Source organism: Lepidochelys olivacea (assembly GCF_965140295.1).
Source record: "Lepidochelys olivacea isolate rLepOli2 genome assembly, chromosome: 25".
Taxonomy (NCBI): Eukaryota; Metazoa; Chordata; order Testudines; family Cheloniidae; genus Lepidochelys; species Lepidochelys olivacea.
The window spans coordinates 13,462,664-13,479,409 of record NC_140435.1 but is presented as its reverse complement, the minus strand read 5'-3'; the positions used below and the strand labels follow the sequence as shown (position 1 = coordinate 13,479,409).

Genomic DNA, 16,746 nt, shown 5'->3' with positions numbered 1-16,746 from the left:
CCTGCTTCATAGGTGTATCCCCTCCCGCCCCCCTTCTGGGGATGTGGAGGGTGTTAGGGATGCTGGCTGGCTTTGCCGTCTCTCTCTCCATCCTAACCACGCAGTTACGCAGTTATCTGTTCGTCCATCTAATCTGTGCACCTGGCCCAGAGCTCTTGGGCACGCGTGTGACACTTCCTGAGAACAGATCCATATGCTTGAAGCAGTTGGCCCAATGGCCAAAACGTGACCTCTTTAGTTCTACCCCGTACCCCTAGTGAAGGTCCCCCCCACCCCCCCGCACCTTCTGCTCAGCTCTCCCCACCCAGAAGAAACCTGGCTCATCCTCTGCTCTCCATCAGCAGCGGAGCAAGGCTAACGTACACCAGCAAAGGGGCTGGCCCAGAAGTCTCAGGCTCAGTAAGTCTGGGCTCAGAGAGATCAAGAGAGGGGAGGCAAGTTCCAACGGCAAGGAGACCCTGGCTGAAATACCCCTGCATTTCGCCACCTCCTGCTTAAGCTGGGGGGGCTAGTGTAAATCACTGGTGCTTGTTTCACAAATCCCAGCCCCATGGCTGACCCACAGAGGGATGAGCCTGTTACAGACCTGCTTAGGGAGGCTTGACTCTTTAGCTCAAGCTATAGCAGCTCCTCCATTTAGCTTTGGAGGTCCCTGGTTCAGTCCCCAATGTGTCAGACAGGATGGCGGCCATCACATTGGCTCAGGTCAGCTTCTCTCAAGTGTCCTGTGAGAACAGAGCTGGTTTCTGCTGAACCCGGTTCCTGTGTCAGGGGGAAGCAGTCCCCTGTCATGCCCCTTGGCTGGGGTTACTGGGGAGGGGAGAGCCCAGCTTGAAGAGCCTCTAGCTGGTTTGAGCTGAGGTGGAGAGCCCCTGAGCCGCCCGCTCGGCTCAGCAAATCGGTGCTTTAAGGCAGAATCGAGGCGAGCTGCCAAGACAAGAGCTAAAAGGGACCCCGTCCCGCCCCCCATGAAGGTGAATGTTACAGCCGCGGAGGACGTGCCCGCGTCGAAGGACATCTGTGGCGTCTCGCCGTTCACCAACTACTCCATCCAGGTGCGAGCGCTATACCAGAGCGACGCCTCCCGCTGGAGCGACGGGGACCCTTCCTGGAGCGCCTGGAGCCACGAGAGATTTGTGAAGACTCTGCCTGCGGGTAAGGAGCCATGCTCACCTGTCCAGCCCCCTCCTGCCTTCACCCCAAGGCTGCTGCCCACCCTGCCATGGCAGGTCCTGTCCTCCTCCTCCCTCCTGTCTCCAGTAGACCGGCCATGAGCTGGGGAAGCATGGACAGGGAGGGAGACAGAACAGGATGGCAGGACCATCCACCACACCCACCTCAGACCCAAATTTCAGGAGCAGCAGCCCCGCTCTGCCCTGAGGTCTCTCCCATGGGCCTCCTCCTCGTCCCCTGTGCACGTGCATAAATGTGAGTAACCCTGATTGTGCCATCTGCCTGCTGTCACCCCAATCTCTCCCAGCTTGTATGTTGCCCCTCTTCCCGCCACCCTGTGGGTGCCATCAGCCGTCCGCTCCTCAGGGCAGGGAGTGTGTGTCTCTGTGGGGCTGTGCAGGTCCAAGCTGAGCGCTCCTGTAATACGAATGGTATTCACCACGAAGGGTTAAACAAACTCCTCTGGCGCTGATGGCTGTGAGAGTAGCAGCGGTGGGTCTGGTACGGTCTCCCCCAGGTAGCGGCACAGAGCAATCGACACCCTCTTGTGAGGGGCTGGATCACAGAAACCCCCTGGGAGCTGCCACCTGATGTGCCAAGACTGCTTCTTCTCCTGCTTTCCTGCCCTGCCAGCTTAGGACTCCAGCACCCTGCCTGGCTTGAGCCAGACCCGCTAGCCTGCTGCAAACCCAGACCCAGGTCTGAACCACATCCCCTAACAGCCGTAGGCTCAACTGAAAGCAGCTTACAGAAGTGTTCCCATCTTTAACACTCAGATGCCCAACTTCCAATGGGGTCCAAACCCCAAATAAATCTGTTTTACCCTGTATAAAGCTTATACAAGGTAAACTCATAAATTGTTCACCATCTATAACACTGACAGAGAGATATGTACAGCTGTTTGCCCCCCCCCCCCAAGTATTAATACATACTCTGGGTTAATTAATAAGTAAAAAGTGATTTGTATTAAGTACAGAAAGTAGGATTTAAGTGGTTCCAAGTAGTAACAGACAGAACAAAGTGAATTACCAAGCAAAATAAAACCCACAAATCTATGCTAATACAGTAAAAAGCTGAATACAGATAAAATCTCACCCTCAGAGATGTTTCAATAAATTTCTTTACAGCCTGGACGCCTTCCTAGTCTGGGCACCATCCTTTCTCCTGGTACAGTCCTTGTTCCAGCTCAGGTGGTAGCGAAGGGATTCCTCATGAGGGCTCCCCCCTTGTTCTGTTCCACCCACTGATATCTCTTTTGCATAAGGCAGGAATCCTTTGTCCCTCTGGGTTCCCACCCCTCCTTCTCAGTGGAAAAGCACCAGGTTAAAGATGGGTTCCAGTTCAGGTGACATGATCACAGGTCACTGTGAGACCCCAAGCCTTCATTCCTCCCGGCCTGACGCACAGGAAGGCCTGTCTGCTAACCAAGCCATCCACAGTCAATTGTCCTGGCTGATGGGAGCCAGCAAGATTCCAAACCACCATGAAAGACCCACACTTTGCATAACTACAGTAGGTCCTCCGAGTTATATTTCATATTTCTAGTTTCAGATACAAGAGTGATACATTTATACAAATAGGATGACCACACTCAGTAGATTATAAACTTTGTAATGATACCTTACAAGAGACCTTTTGCATGAAGCATATTTTAGTTACATTATATTCACACTCTATGTATAGAGTGTGTCACACTTCTGCTGTCAGCTCCCTCCCTGCAGGACCCTCTCTCAATGACTTCATTTTCTCTCCTTTGCATCTCCCGCATTGCCCTTGCCTGCCCACGGCCACCTCCTAGCCCCATCCAGAGGGCCGGCTCTTTGGAGGCGAATAGCCACGTCCAACTCTGACGAGAGGAATGAGATCATTCTGATGTGGAAGGTAAGGGGCCAAGCAAGGATCCAGCGCAGACACACCACCTGGGAAGGGGTTGCGATAAAGAGTTGGGTTATAGTCCTTCATTGCACGTGTCATGGGTGACTCCAGGCCTGACTCCTTGTGATTGCCCCTGCAGCAGTTAATGATCAAAAAAAAAAGAACAAGAAGTACAATTAACAAGAACCATCTGCCGGAGGGTCCCTGACTGAGAATCCCCAGCTTTTAGGGCTCGGTCTAAGGCTTAATTCTGCTGGCAAAGCCATATTGACATCAATGGGCCTGACTTCTCCTCTCACTTGTTTCACTCTGATTTTAAGCAGAGCTGCTCCTGATTCATGCCGGCATGAGCTATTCATGCCAGACATGAGTAGCATCGGAACCAGGGACAAGCCCCAAGGGATAGACAAAGTTCTGCAAATACGATCAGGCCAGCCCCAAGAGAGATTGGATGATGCAGGGCACATTTGGCCTTTTCATTCTCAGATCGTTACTTGTTTGCCTGGGAAGGGTTGGGAAAGGATTTAGGAGCTGGGCTGTATGTGGGTTTGTGTCCCAGCTAGGGCTGGGTGGAAAACAAGAATTCCGGTTTTTGGTAAAACAAAAAAAATTTGAGGGTTTGAAGTTTGTTTTCATTCCACATCAGGAGTAAGCCACGACCTTTTGAAACTTTTCAAGAGAGACCCCCACCCACGATAGCCCCTGCTCTGCCTGAGTTAGGACGTGGGTCACACCTCCCAGCTGAGGGCCCTAATCAATTAGCTATTCTGGAGTGGGCACCCAACAACCCCATTGGTGAGGGGGACCAGGCACTTGTTACCTAGAGACGGCTCATAGGGCAACTCTCCCTGCCCCTAGTGGAAGCCCGAACAACCAGTCCATTGACTAGTCACTCGCATTCTCTCTCTCTCTCTGGTTTTGACTGAAGGGTTCATTGAACCATCCCACTGAAAAGTTTCGTTTTCAACAAATTGACATTTTCCGACTGGAGGAAAAAAGTTTCAGCAGCTATTTCTCCACCAGCAGTAGCCCCAGCCTGGACGCATGGATATCTCCTGTCTCTTCAAGCATTATGCAAACAGGCACATTGGTGACACAATACTGAAGCAGCATGGTGTGTAACTGCGGGGGTGTCGACACTGCACACTAAGCCTGCATCTCTCTGTCACCCAAGCGTGTGGACTTCAGTGTCCACGCTGCGTTGTAAACCTGGCTTTACGGTTACTGGATCCAGGTCTCACAGCTGTGCTTAACCTGTCCACGCTCCACTACGCAGCCCTTCTGACTCAGGTCAGTGGGTTGAGTGGTGTGTCCACACTGCAAAATGACAGGGCTTGAACCTGAGTGACAGCAGGACTTGTGCTCTCACCCAACCTGTCCCCAGCAGGGTTCTAGGACCCAGATCCTGAGTTGCTTGTGGACTCAAGTTAGACTGATTTTGTGTGTGAACAGAGGGGAGCTTGGGCTCAAACCTGAGTCAGACTGTGGGCTTAGTGGGCAGTGTAGACGTACTGAAAGGGGCCATTGCCCTGATGCAGACTGCTCCATAGGAACAGGGACATCAGCATAGCTGATTCTCTCTCTGAGTCACTCGGACTTTCCATCTCCTCCTCAATCACGCTTTCTGTTGGCCTGTCTTGGTCCCTTGTTCTCTCCTGAACTTGCTCACATTCTTTCACTCACACTTTCTGGTTCTCTCTCTTTAACACTCACCTGTTCTTTCTCTCCTGTGTTTTCTGTGTATCCGATGCTTAGATTCCAAGGGCAGCAGGGACCGTTGTGATCACCTAGTCTGACCTCCTGCATGGCCCAGGCCACAGAACTGCCCCCAAATAATTCCTGTTTGAACTAGAGCCCATCTTTTTTTAAAAAAAAAATCCACCTTTGATTTAAAAATTGTCACTGATGGAGAATGCCCCATGACCCTTGGTAATTGTTCCAGTGCTTAATTAACCTCATTGTTAAAAATTTACACCTTATGTTCAGTCTGAATCTGTCCAGTTTCAACTTGGAGCCATTGGATCTGGTTACACTTGTGTCTACGAGACTGATAATGGGTTTGTCAAATATCTGTTCCGCGTGTAGATATTTATAGCCTGTGGTCAAGTCACCCCTTCACCTTCTCTTCGTTAAGCTAACTAGATAGACTCAAGGAGCTCAGTCGCTATCAGGCGGGTTTTCTAATCCTTTAATCATTCTTGTGGTTCTTTGCTGAACCCGCTTGGATTTATCATTATCCTTCTTCAGTTGTGGACTCCGGAACTGGACACACTGTTCCTGGAGCAGTCACACCAGTGCCAGTAGAGGTAAATCTGACTCTCTGCTCCCTTTCTAGGTTCCCCTGTTTATGCGTCCAAGGGTCTCATTAGCCCTTCTGGGCACAGCATCAACCGGGAGCGCAGGTTCAGTCAGTTATCGGCCATGACCTCTAAATCTCTTTCAGAGTCCCTGCTCCCTGGGATAGAGCCTGTTGTAAGTTGGGCCGACATCCTTTGTTCCTAGGTGTAGACGTTTACATGTAGCCGTATTAAAACGCATATTGTTTGCTTGCGTCCTGCTTACCAACCTATCTAGATTGCTCAATATCAGTGATCTGCCCTCTTCATTACTGACCACTCCCGCAGTCTTATAGTCAGCTGCAAACTTCATCAGTGATGATTTTATGTTCTTGTCCAGGTCATCGACAAAAGTGTTTAAAGAGCATTGGGCCAAGGACCGATCCCTGCAGGACCCCACTAGAAACACACCCACTTGGTGGTGATTTCCTGTTTGCAATGGTGTTGGAACTGCTAGGAAATTAAACATCAGAGTGTTTTGTTTGGGACTGGTTTGTTTGTTCTCTCCAGAAAAAAGGGTTTGTCTTGATAAAATTTCCATTTTTGTCCAAAAAAATAATAATGGCGGCTTTTCATGGAGACTCTGAGAAGCAAGAGGGTTATTTAATTAAAACGTGTTTCAGGGGGAAAGTCATTTCTCAGTCAGTTCTACTGCGTCCTTCCTTCAGTCCAGTCCTAGCAGGAGAGCTCAGCCATCCACCTAACTCCTGCACCGCCGTGAGGCTCGGCCTGATGCGGCTTTTTCCTCCCAGCCCCTGCAGCCAAAGGAAGCCAACGGCAGGATCCTGACCTACACCCTCCGCTGGCAGCGAATTGGGCAGCCGGCTGTCGTGGCATGCCTCACCCTCTCCCTGCAGTGCGCACTGGAGCTGCCGGCCTCCGAGGAACACACCTTCTTCCTCACCGCCAGCAACTCAGTGGGCCAGTCCCCCGCGACCAAGCTGTCGATCCCGGCGGGGCAGGCCCCAGCAGGTGACGCCCAGCCTGATCTCCGCGCTCCAGGCCTGGGTCTCGCTCCCGAGGCAGCGTTCAGCAGGGTGGGGTGGTGGCCGGCCCGGCCCTTGGTTGTGCCGTTGAGCTCGTCCTGCAGGGGAATGTGGGAGGGGTTCTGTGCCTGGCGGGGTGAGGGGGGGTCAGGCACTTATCACTATGTGGGGGCGGCTCCCACCAGACGGGCCAGGAGCCCTGGGGCGTTGGGCTCCCATGGGGAGGGGAGGTGAAGCCCATAATGGGACCCCAGCTGGGGAAGTCTCAGCTGCACCCCCGGCAGGGGCTGATACAATGGGGAGCCCCACTAGTGCACTGCCCTCTTGGAGCACGTGTGGACAGCGCGGGGCCCTCAGCGCAACGGATGCTTGGGAGCCCCCAGGGACCCTGTCGGCTCCATCTCTCCCCGCCCAGGCAGAGGGACCACCGGGGGGGACATTGCACCACCTGACCTGAGTTCCCCTTCAGCACCGGGTCTGGGGGGAGACAGGCAAACGGTCCTTCCCCCCGCAGAAACGTGAGCACCCGAAGCCCAGCCCTGGGCATGCCTCCCTCTCCGCTATCCGTGTGTTCCTTTCAGTGCCGCGGCTGCCCGTCCTAGTCTCTCCGGCGAGCGACTGCAGCCTCCTTCTGCGGTGGGATCCCCCTGGCTTTGCTGCAGTGGCCTATGTCGTCGAGTGGGGCCGGGCGTCGGAGAACCGGGGGCAGAGCAGCAGCTGGCGCTATGAGCCGGCGAACATCAGCAGGGTGGTCCTGGCAGGTGACTGGCGGGTGGGGGAGTGATTCCAGAAGTGACAGAGCAGGGGGAGGGAGAGGGGGAAACAGAGGCAGGACCCTCCTCCACATCCTAGCTAGGACTTCACATCAGAGGTAGTGTCATGAATAAGCCCCTGCAGAGCACTGTCAATGCCCGCAGCACGGAGCCAGTGAGAGGCGGGTCTTTGTCCTCCTCTAGTAACAGACGAGGAGAAGAACCCACTCCTGCTCCTAGCTTGCAGAATTACTCCTCTAGCTCCGGTGTTACGGCCTCAGGCTTTTTGTACTACTGCAGGTCCCAAGTTCAAACCCTGTCGTCAGCCCACGTCCCCCAGGCTGGGTGTGAGGTTGGATAGCCAGGCAAGGCAGGAGTATAGGAATTACCAGCGGGGAACAAGCAAGTCCAACAATAGGTGATGCTGACAGCTTCATGGGGCGGGGGGTGGATTCCTTCCTGATCCAGTATGGTGATCAGTGGATACCCTGAAGCATGCGGGCTGAGTCTTCTTGTCAGATGTGCTCCAGCTTAGAGAAATGTCCATTCGTTTGTTTGGACCCACTTTGCCCCAAAGCTCTCCTGCAGCCTCCCACCCCATGGGGGACTGAAGCGGGAAGCAGGGAGGCTATGCTCTGGGGTGCACGTCCCCTGGGGCTATGATGTGGAAGAGACGGGAGGTTTCACCATCGCTTGTCGTTGTCATGTCCCCGCAGAGGCAATTGAGCCGGGGTATCTCTACAGCCTGACAATCTTTGCCCTGAGCGATGGAGCCGTCCGGGCTGCAGGCTCTACAAGTGCTTACTCAAAGCAGATGGGTAGGTGCTGAGTGTTCGGGGCAGACGCGGCCAGATCCCTTCCACCCCTAAGAGAAACCCAGCAGCACTCCAGCCAGTGATGTGGGAAAAGGTGCAGGGGCCACTGGGGAAGCATTAGTCTTGTGTCTCCTGCTGAGCTCATATCTTCCCCTCCCTCCCGGCAGCCAGAGGATGGTTTGGGGAGCTCCTAGGAGACATGGAGTTGGTTTCTGTAAGTCTGGAACCCCTCATTCCTGCAAGGAGGAGGGAGCGGTGTCTAGTGGTTAGGGTGGGACTCCTGGGCTCTATTCCCAGTTCTGCTACTGACCTGCTGCATGGCCTTGGACAAGTCACATAGTTGCTCTATGCCTCCATTTCCCCATCTGTAAAATGGGCATTAATGGAGTTGTGGGGAGGGGATGGAAAGAGTTAATATTTGTGGCAGGCTTTGAGATCCTGCTGATGAAAAGCCTGAAATACCACAGCTGGGAATGAAGGGAGAGGGGATCTCGGCTTTGGGTGCCTGGGATGGGGCTGGTTAACCCTTTCCTCGCCACCCCCTATGTGGTTGCAGCTCCATTCCGTGCCCCAACTCTGCATCCCACCCGGGTCTGGCCATCCCAGGTGGAGGTGCAGTGGGAGGAGGTCCCACTGGAGGAGCAAGGTGGCTTCATCCGGAACTACACCATCTCCTACGAGGAGCAGGGGAAAGACGCCCAGGGTAAGGCACCAACCGGCTTTGTGACCCATGCTGGCTGGGCCTGGGCTCACCAGCTGGGACTGAGCAGCGGCATCTCCTGTCTTACAGCCGTGGTGGTGAACGGCTCCGTCCGTCGCTATCTCATCGTGGGCCTGGCTCCCAACTCCGTGGTGAGGGTGGGCATCTCCGCCAGCACCGACGGGGGAAGCACCCAGGGCTCTGTCCTCTCTATCCGTACCAGCAGCTTTGGTGAGGAAAGTGGAGAACCGGGTGCTATGCCCTAGACTGGGGGTGCTGGGAGGGGTCAGCAGGCACTGAAATGAGGTGGCAGAGACCTGCTTGGGCACATGTAGCTTGTCCCTTGGCCAAGGTAGGATGGATTCCTACCAGCATCTGCTCCAACCAAGCTATGGGGCTTCCACCGCTTCCCTGGGGCAGATGATTCCTTCGCTGGATCGCTCTCGATTCTGCACTTCCGCCTACATTTTCCCCTTTGCCCAGCTCCATCCCATTGCTCCTGTTTCCATCCCCGTACTGGTCCTCTCCCCCTTGGGGTGAGCATCTCCCCCGGAGCCCCTCCCCATAAGCTAGAGTTTCCAGGCTTCCTAAGGCTTGAGATTGGTCACTCCATTTTGCATCAGGTACATTCACAAGGCCTTTGTCCCCACTGCCGCCAAGTGTCCCCCAGCCAGAATGTTCACATCTTACACCCACCTTGCATGGGTGCAAAGGATCATGCGGGGCAGCAGAGAATGGGAGACAGTCTCTGTGGACTGCCGTTGGTCTTGGGCTTTGTGCTGTCCCTGGGCAAATCCCTAGCATGTCAGCTCATGCACCGTGGGGGGGGGGCTGCAATGCAGGCTCCCAAGGGCTCTTGCTCGTTGGTCCCCAGTGGCTTTACACCTAAAGCTTTTCCCTGCTTTCTTTACAGACAATGGGAAGGTTGAACTGTTGCTGTCCTCTTTGTGCATGGGGCTAGTTGTCCTGCTCATCACGGCTGCTCTGGCCTGCGTCCTCAAGCACCCCCTGTACGTATGTTTGTGAGTCCCATCCGGCCACCCGTCTGAGTGTCTGTGGGTGAGGGTGATTTCCCTCCCCCAACCCTCCCGTTGGATCCTGTAAGCTAAGGAGGGTCAGGCCTGGTTAGTGCTTGGTTGGGGGACCACCAAGGAACAGCCAGGTACTATGCTGCAAGGAAGTGGCGTTCGAGAAGTGAGTGCCCTCTACCACGTTGCTGAGTCAGCGTGGGGCTGGGGAGGGTGGTGGGTAACTCAGCGGAGGATGCTCTTCATGCTGAGACGGCACTAAGCCCCGTACCCCAGCATGGTGCTAGGGCAGGGGTCGGCAACCTTTGGCACGTGGCCGCGGGGGCTGCGGGAAGCGGCGCGGGCCAAGGGAGATGCTGGCCGCCACTTCCAGCAGCCCCCAGTGGCCTGGAACGGTGAACCACAGCCAGTGGGAGCTGCGATTGGCCGAACTTGCAGATGCAGCAGGTAAACAAACTGGGCCAGCCCGCCAGGGACTTTCCCTGGCATGCCACGAGCCAAAGGTTGCTGATCCCTGTGCGAGGGAATGCTGTGCTGCCACAGGATCCGTCCTGTAGCTGAGAACTTACACTCCACCCGCAGAGGGCTTTTGGCCATGAACGATCTCGTGGCACTTCCTGCCAAGGAGATTTTAGCCCTGGTGTCCTACGTGCCCTTCCACCTCCTTAATTGTTCCTGAAGTTCTAGGTGGACACAACGTTCCCCTCCACTCCTTGTCCTGAGCGGCAGGATAGGGGTGCCGGGTGCTGTTAAAAAGCTGCCACGTTCCCCTAGCAGGGACTCGCAGAATCCTAGAAGTCAGAGCTGGAAGAGACCTACGAGGTCCCACCCCGTCCATCCCCCAGCCAGGGCAGGATTCGTCCCCTCAGGGCAGGTTGCCAAGCCCCGGGATCTGCAACTCCGTGGTGGGTCCAAGAATCCCTGTGCAGAGTTTGCCGAGCCCTCTGGGATGGGAAGTGCTCCGATAGGAATGTGGGCTCTCATCGTTATTTTCCTATCTACAAAAGGGCCTTCATCTTTCCCTTTAAAACATTTAGTGTTCCTGTGATCTTAGCGTTCCCTTCAGGACTCTTGTCAGAGCTTTGGAGCAGCCAAAGAGAGTCCGTTCCCAGAATCCTTCACCCTGAGCCTGGTGCATCCTGGGACAGGACTTTGGGAGGTTAGTCAATGCCGTAGGCATCCCTAGGCAATGCAGACATAATCAGCAAAGCTCAGAGGGCCTGCTCCAAAGCCCACTCAAGCCTGTCGTTGATTTCAGTGAGTGCTGGACCAGCCCCCTAGTCTGGTACCTCTGGATCCAGTGTCAGGGCCCTAGCTAATGGAGCCTCCAATCCCTGGGGAGACCATGCTAGTCACAAGAATGTAGAGAGGCCTTTCCCTCCTCGACGTGGTCATCTCCCTACCAATGCAGGGTGTTGTCCTCCACAGAATACAGGGCTGCCTGTGGCCGCACGTCCCTGACCCCGCTAAAAGCCACCTGGCCAGCTGGCTGCCACCGAAGCTGTGGCTGGTGAGTACACGTTTTTCTGCAGAGATGTGGTGGGTGCTGTTCGGTTCGCTGCCTCTCTGCTCCTCTCTGCTCTGCAGGAAGTTGCTAATTAACCAAAAGTTGCCAGTAAGAGGAAGGCCCCTGCAGTGTGGGGCAGTCCTGGGGAGTTGCGGTGCCGTACAGCAGCAAGGAGAGGGTTTACCGCTGGACGCCAGGCTTTTCCCCAGGGAGCCGGGGCACGGGGAGGCCATAGGGCTGCATGGTACCTCCCCGTGCTCTCCAGGCTGCACCCTGGTCTGGCACCAGGCTCTGGTGCACATTCCAGTGCTTCCTTCCCTGGCTGCAGCCCCACAAGCCTGCCTGCGGTTGGGGCTTTCCACAAGGAGCTGGGTGCTGGGGGCCTGCAGGGCTGCAACTAACAAAAAATAGTGTCAGGAAGTGGCCAGGCAGGTGCTAATATCCAGATCCCTTGAACTTGAAAGCCAGGGGGTTGGGCTCTGTCCCCAGACAAATGTTGCTAATAACTGAAAATGGTCAATGTGAGGAGTGCTAATAGCTGGCTCCGCCTGCCTGAGGGTTTCCTGCGCCCTATTCTGGGAATTGGTCGCCGTCTCTGGCAAATGTACGAGGAGCAGACTGTGAGCTTCTCCCTCCCCCGGCCCCCCCAGGCTGTTTTCCCAGTGCCGTAAGATCTGGAGGTCATGTCTCCAAGGAGCACAGAGAGAAGGCGGGAGTGGAAGGGAAAGAGGCTACCCAGGCTGGGAGATCTCCGAGTCTCTGCCAGGTCCCCTGTCACACCGAGCCACCCTCCCCACAGGACAAGAAAACACCCTTCCCCAATGACTTGACATCTCTCAGTGCTGAGCTTCCAGGCACGACGCCCATTGTCTGACTGCTCCACCACTGCTCTCTCACTGCGTTAAGTCCCTTAAACGTAGCAATATGTCTCCTGTCCCTGCAAGGTCTTAAAGGTGCGGGTCTCTGTTTTTCTTCAGCCACGGGCACCCGGTGGGTTTTCTCTGCAGGGATGCGCCAAGTTCAGCTGCTTGCCAGCCACCCATTCCCTGGGCCCTTCCTTTGTGCACCATTGGCTGGCACCATCATGTTATGGGGGGGATGGGAGGGACACATGTAATTTGCCCGCTGGCTGTCGCAGTCATAGGTCACCAGCGGCTGTGCGCATTACTCGAGCTAGGGGGCATGTTTTTGGCAGATAGTAAAGTCACGGAAAAAATGCATTTGGGAGGCAGCGAAATGACGAGTGAATTTCAGTTGAATTCGGCAAATAGTTTTGGCCGGAAAAACAAAATGAAGCGGGAGTGCGGGAGGCAGTAGTGGAATTGAAAAAGTCAAAACAGTTTGGCCATTTTGAAATTAAATGTTTTGGCTTCTTGTTTCCAAACGGCATTTTTCTTTTGAAATGTTGGTACCCTTTTTTTTTTTTAAAAGGTGGGTGAAAAATACCCCAAAATGACCTGCCCCAAAAAACTTGGGGGGGGGGGCGAAATTCATCAGAGTCAAACAGAACATTTTAGTTCAACCCAAAATGAATGTGTTTATTTCAGTGAGAAAACCCCCAAATAATTCAGTTTCAATTCAAACCAAACCATTTACTTTCTTTGAAGGGTGGGGGGGGGCATCTGCCCGTAAACCAAAAAAATCAATAATTCGTTCAGCTCTCCATGTAACCTCCTCACCCTTGCAGGACTTGGGGAACTTCCCAGTGGAGCCGAGCAAAAAGCAGAGAGCGGGGTATCCCGACTTTCCGTTCCATGGGGTCTCGGGAGTCATCTGTGGCCAGCGGGAGGAGATGATAATGTGCAAGTCCTTCCTGGAAAGCACCTGGCCAGCAGAGGCCTCCAGCGCCGGGGAAAAATACAGTCAGCCCCTCCAGACCATCCTCCGTGGAGACGTGACCACCCCAGACCAAACTCAGGCAAGACGCCAAAGCAAGGTGGAGTATTCCACAGTGATCGTCTGGGCATATCCCAGTGGCGCACCACCAAGATCTAGTGCTCCCTGGTCCCAACCTACCCCTCAGAGCCCAGAGAGCTCTGGTCCCAGCCATGAGCCTGGCTTGAGGATCTGCTCCCAAAGCCCATCCTGTGAGCCCCTGGATGGGTCATGCTGGCAATGCGGCCAACAGCCAGATGGAGGGCTAGCTTCCTTGGGGGCATTTCCGCTCCTGAGGACCCTGGTTGTGGAGGGATCTGGAGACCTCCAGCCTAATGGAGATCACCCTGCGGGCGCACTCAGCCCAGTGACGCCCTAACGGCCTCTGGAGAGAGACCTCCGCTCCCAGGGCAGGTGTACGAATGAGGGAGGGTGATAAGGCCATCTCGGTGGACTCTTACCCCACCAGGCAGAGGAGTGGGGCATCAAGCAGAGCCCAGCTCCTCCAGGGGTGGGAGTGAGAGCCCTGCTGATCAAAACACGGCCTTAACGATACCAGGGAGGGCTGAAAATGGGGCCGGAAGGAGCCTTATGGGGCTGGATCTCCATGCAATAGTCACGGGCGCAGGGAGGTGTTCCTCTTCCCCCGCCTCTGCCGGCTTTTCCCCATGCTTCGTGCTTAGCCAGTCAGGGCCAATCCTTTCCCACTAACGCAGCCTGCTGATCCGTGTGTGCCATGTCGCTCTCTTTGCCTGAGCCTTGGACAAGCTGAGCATTTCCCAGACCCTGTCTTCGGAGCCTGGCTCCTGCTCTTGATTCACGCTCAGTCCAGTCCCCCGTGATGTCAAGCAAGACAGCGACCGTCCAGCTAGCAAGTCCTGCCAGTGTGTTTAAAGGCCTCCCCTCCCTCTTGCTACATGCTCCTGGGTCCTGTTAGCAATGATCGTAGGCGTTGGAGCTGTGGGGATTGTTATCCATTCCCTCCGCCTGTCTGGGTTTGTTCCCCGCAGTACGTTGTTGGGTCCCAAATAACTTTGTTTACTAAATGTATCCCTCCCCCCACAAAAAAAAATAGAAAAGCCAGGTCAAGCTCCATATGCTGCTGCTCTGGCAGCTTCTGCAACACAGAACACGGTGAGCGCCCCTGGAGGGCCTACAAACTATTTAAAGGGATACGCCTCTATTTCTATACATTCCGTGTCTTAAATAACCCACAATTAATTGAACTGCCACCGCTTGGCTTAGAAGCCCAGCAAACCTCACTGGCGGGGAGCATTTGCCAAGGTAGCTGACTGACACAGGATTAAACTGGATTCCTTTATGGAGCTTTCTCTCCGAATTTCACATGAGCTTTGCTATTTGTGGGTACTTAAGACTTACTGATTTCCCACCCCACCCTCAACCGGGCGTGCATTCTGCATTTAAAACCGAGTGCGCATCACGCAGATATAAGTGCTGTGGAACAATGAAGCCATGCGTGTTTGCTGATCTGTGTTCTGTCTGGTTTTGATAGGGATTGGATTGTGTCTTATTGTAACTGTTTGCTCAGCACCAGAGTCTTTGGCAATGGGGGGCATGTGTAATAATTTTACCCCCCAGTTATTAAACATCCAGAGGAAGCCAATCTTTTGCATTTTTCCCCCCTCCTGTTTTCTAGGAGGCCGTGGGTTTCAAATCCCACCTTAGACCTCCCCTCTGCCAGGCCGTGACTGCTACTTATCCCATTGTCCTCTCAGTGCGACCTTGTGTTGTTTATAGACACCTGTTGTGTCTCATCCTCTCCTGCCCTTGTGAGCGCTGCAGGGCAGGGAGCGTCTCTTGGTTATGTATGTACAGCGCCTAGCGCAAAGGGGCTGGGGCCTCTAGGTCTATGCCAATACAAGGAATTACAATGGGCGGCTGGTCTTAGGTGCAGAGACATCCTCTCTGATTAAGCCTCTGTCTGCGGCATCCTTTGAAACCCAGTAGAGCCTGGAGTTACCCCCTTCCCTTGCAGCTTGTGTCACCGCTCACACCCGTGCAAAGTTGCTGTAAATTGTGAGTGTGGGTGGAGAACGCTGAGCGTGGGGTGTTATGCACCTGCCTTGCCCGGGTGTTGGTGACAACACAAATTGCCGGGCCCAGGACGAGTTTGTTCTCACATGGTGGGTGGGGAAACTGCTCCCGGGGAGATGAGCCATCAGCTTCAACCCTCTGAGTATGTCTACGCTGCAAAGAACACACCCTCCCGCCCCATCCCGGTGTCCAGGTCAACTGCCTCTGGCTCAGACTACAAAGAGCAGCGTAGACATTCCCGCTTGGGCTGCAGCCTGGGCTCTGCAACCTCAGGAGATGGGGTGGAGCCTTGGCACCCAGGCTGTGGCCTGAGCGGGAACGTCTACACTACTGTTAGCCTCGCTGCATGTCAGTCAAGCTGGGCTCTGAGCCTTGGGGGTGGGGGGTTCTTTGCAGTGTAAATATACCCCACATGGCAGAGCTGGGAATAAAATTGGAGTGTCCCAATGTGATGAACCGGGACTGTTCTTAATGTTTCCTCTGAATACTGTGGGGGTGCCTCAGTTTCCCCTAGGCAGTTCTTAAGTCTCTAGGGGGTGGGATGAGGGGGTGTAATTGGTGCAGAGCAAAGGGCCAGGGTACATAAATGGCTGACACTCTGTCTCCTGGCAACGGATGGCCTGGGCCCTTCCCCGCTGCAAGGTGAGAGCTAAAGGGGTTGGAGAACAAAGGAATCCGGTGACCTCCTGGCCAGGGAAAGGGACAAAGCCCAGAGGAGTGGGGGGGGGCTGGAGAGTGAGTCAGTTTGGGGCTGGCTGGGGACGAGGAGTGAAGTGCAGAACTGGTTGTCTGGCTCAGTGCTCCCCAAAATGGACTCGGCTGAGGGGGTCCTGTTCTCTGTACCTACAAGCTCTGTTTTAGACCGTGTTCCTGTCATCTAATAAACCTGTTTTACTGGCTGGCTAAGAGTCACGTCTGATTGCGAAGTTGGGGGGCAGGACTCTCTGGCTTCCCCAGGACCCTGCATAGGCAGACTCGCTGCGGGAAGCACACGGAGGGGTAGAGGATGCTGAATGCTCCAAGGTCAGACCCAGGAAGGTGGAAGCCGTGTGAGCTTCTTGCCCTGAAGACAGTCTGCTCACAGAGAGGAGACTTCCCCAGAGTCCTGACTGGCTTCGTAGGGAGCAGTTCCCGAGCATCGCCTTAAGACTTAAGAAATGCATAGGGGAAACTGAGGCACCCCTACAGTATTCAGAGGAAACATTAAGAACAGTCCCACTTCGTCACATCCGACTCCCAGGCCTGCGTGTCAGTGACGAAGCAGAACTGCCCCATTGAGAGGAATGTAAATGTGCATCAGTCATTGTAAGGGGCAGGGGGAGGCTGGAAGGCCTGGGGCTAAGCCAACCTTACCCCAGGAGGATCCCGCCTTTGGGGAATCGGGCGATGCCCTCAGACAGAGCTGCACTTAAAGGGGAACCCCAGGAAACTGCAGCTAAGTCTGCAGCTACTGCAGGGAGCAAGAAGGGTCTTGAGGAACTAGCTCTCCAGGCAGTGGGTGGCCTGGCAGAGACCCTGCCCAAGCAGGAGAGAAACGGTAAAGGCCAGCTGGGCTGAAGACTGACCTTTTCGTATAGGTCACTGGCCGCAATGAGGGAGAATGTTTGAACCACCCTTGCGCTGTGGATTCTTAAAAGGCCCTAA

General features: G+C 54.7%; 1 protein-coding gene across 1 annotated transcript in view; it reads left to right on the top strand.

The window, feature by feature from the left end:
- Positions 1–15,962, top strand: part of LOC311513125 (granulocyte colony-stimulating factor receptor-like) — a 30,528-nt gene extending 14,566 nt beyond the window's left edge. Inside the window, exons 8-17 of the mRNA XM_084614760.1 lie at positions 975–1,155; positions 2,972–3,054; positions 6,137–6,356; positions 6,952–7,131; positions 7,839–7,940; positions 8,494–8,640; positions 8,728–8,868; positions 9,551–9,659; positions 11,094–11,175; positions 12,860–15,962. Of these exons, the coding sequence (XP_084470886.1) occupies positions 975–1,155; positions 2,972–3,054; positions 6,137–6,356; positions 6,952–7,131; positions 7,839–7,940; positions 8,494–8,640; positions 8,728–8,868; positions 9,551–9,659; positions 11,094–11,175; positions 12,860–13,426 (1,812 nt within the window). The 3' untranslated portion in view covers positions 13,427–15,962. The remainder of the gene's footprint in view (positions 1–974; positions 1,156–2,971; positions 3,055–6,136; positions 6,357–6,951; positions 7,132–7,838; positions 7,941–8,493; positions 8,641–8,727; positions 8,869–9,550; positions 9,660–11,093; positions 11,176–12,859) is intronic.
- The last annotated feature ends 784 nt before the right edge of the window (positions 15,963–16,746 follow it).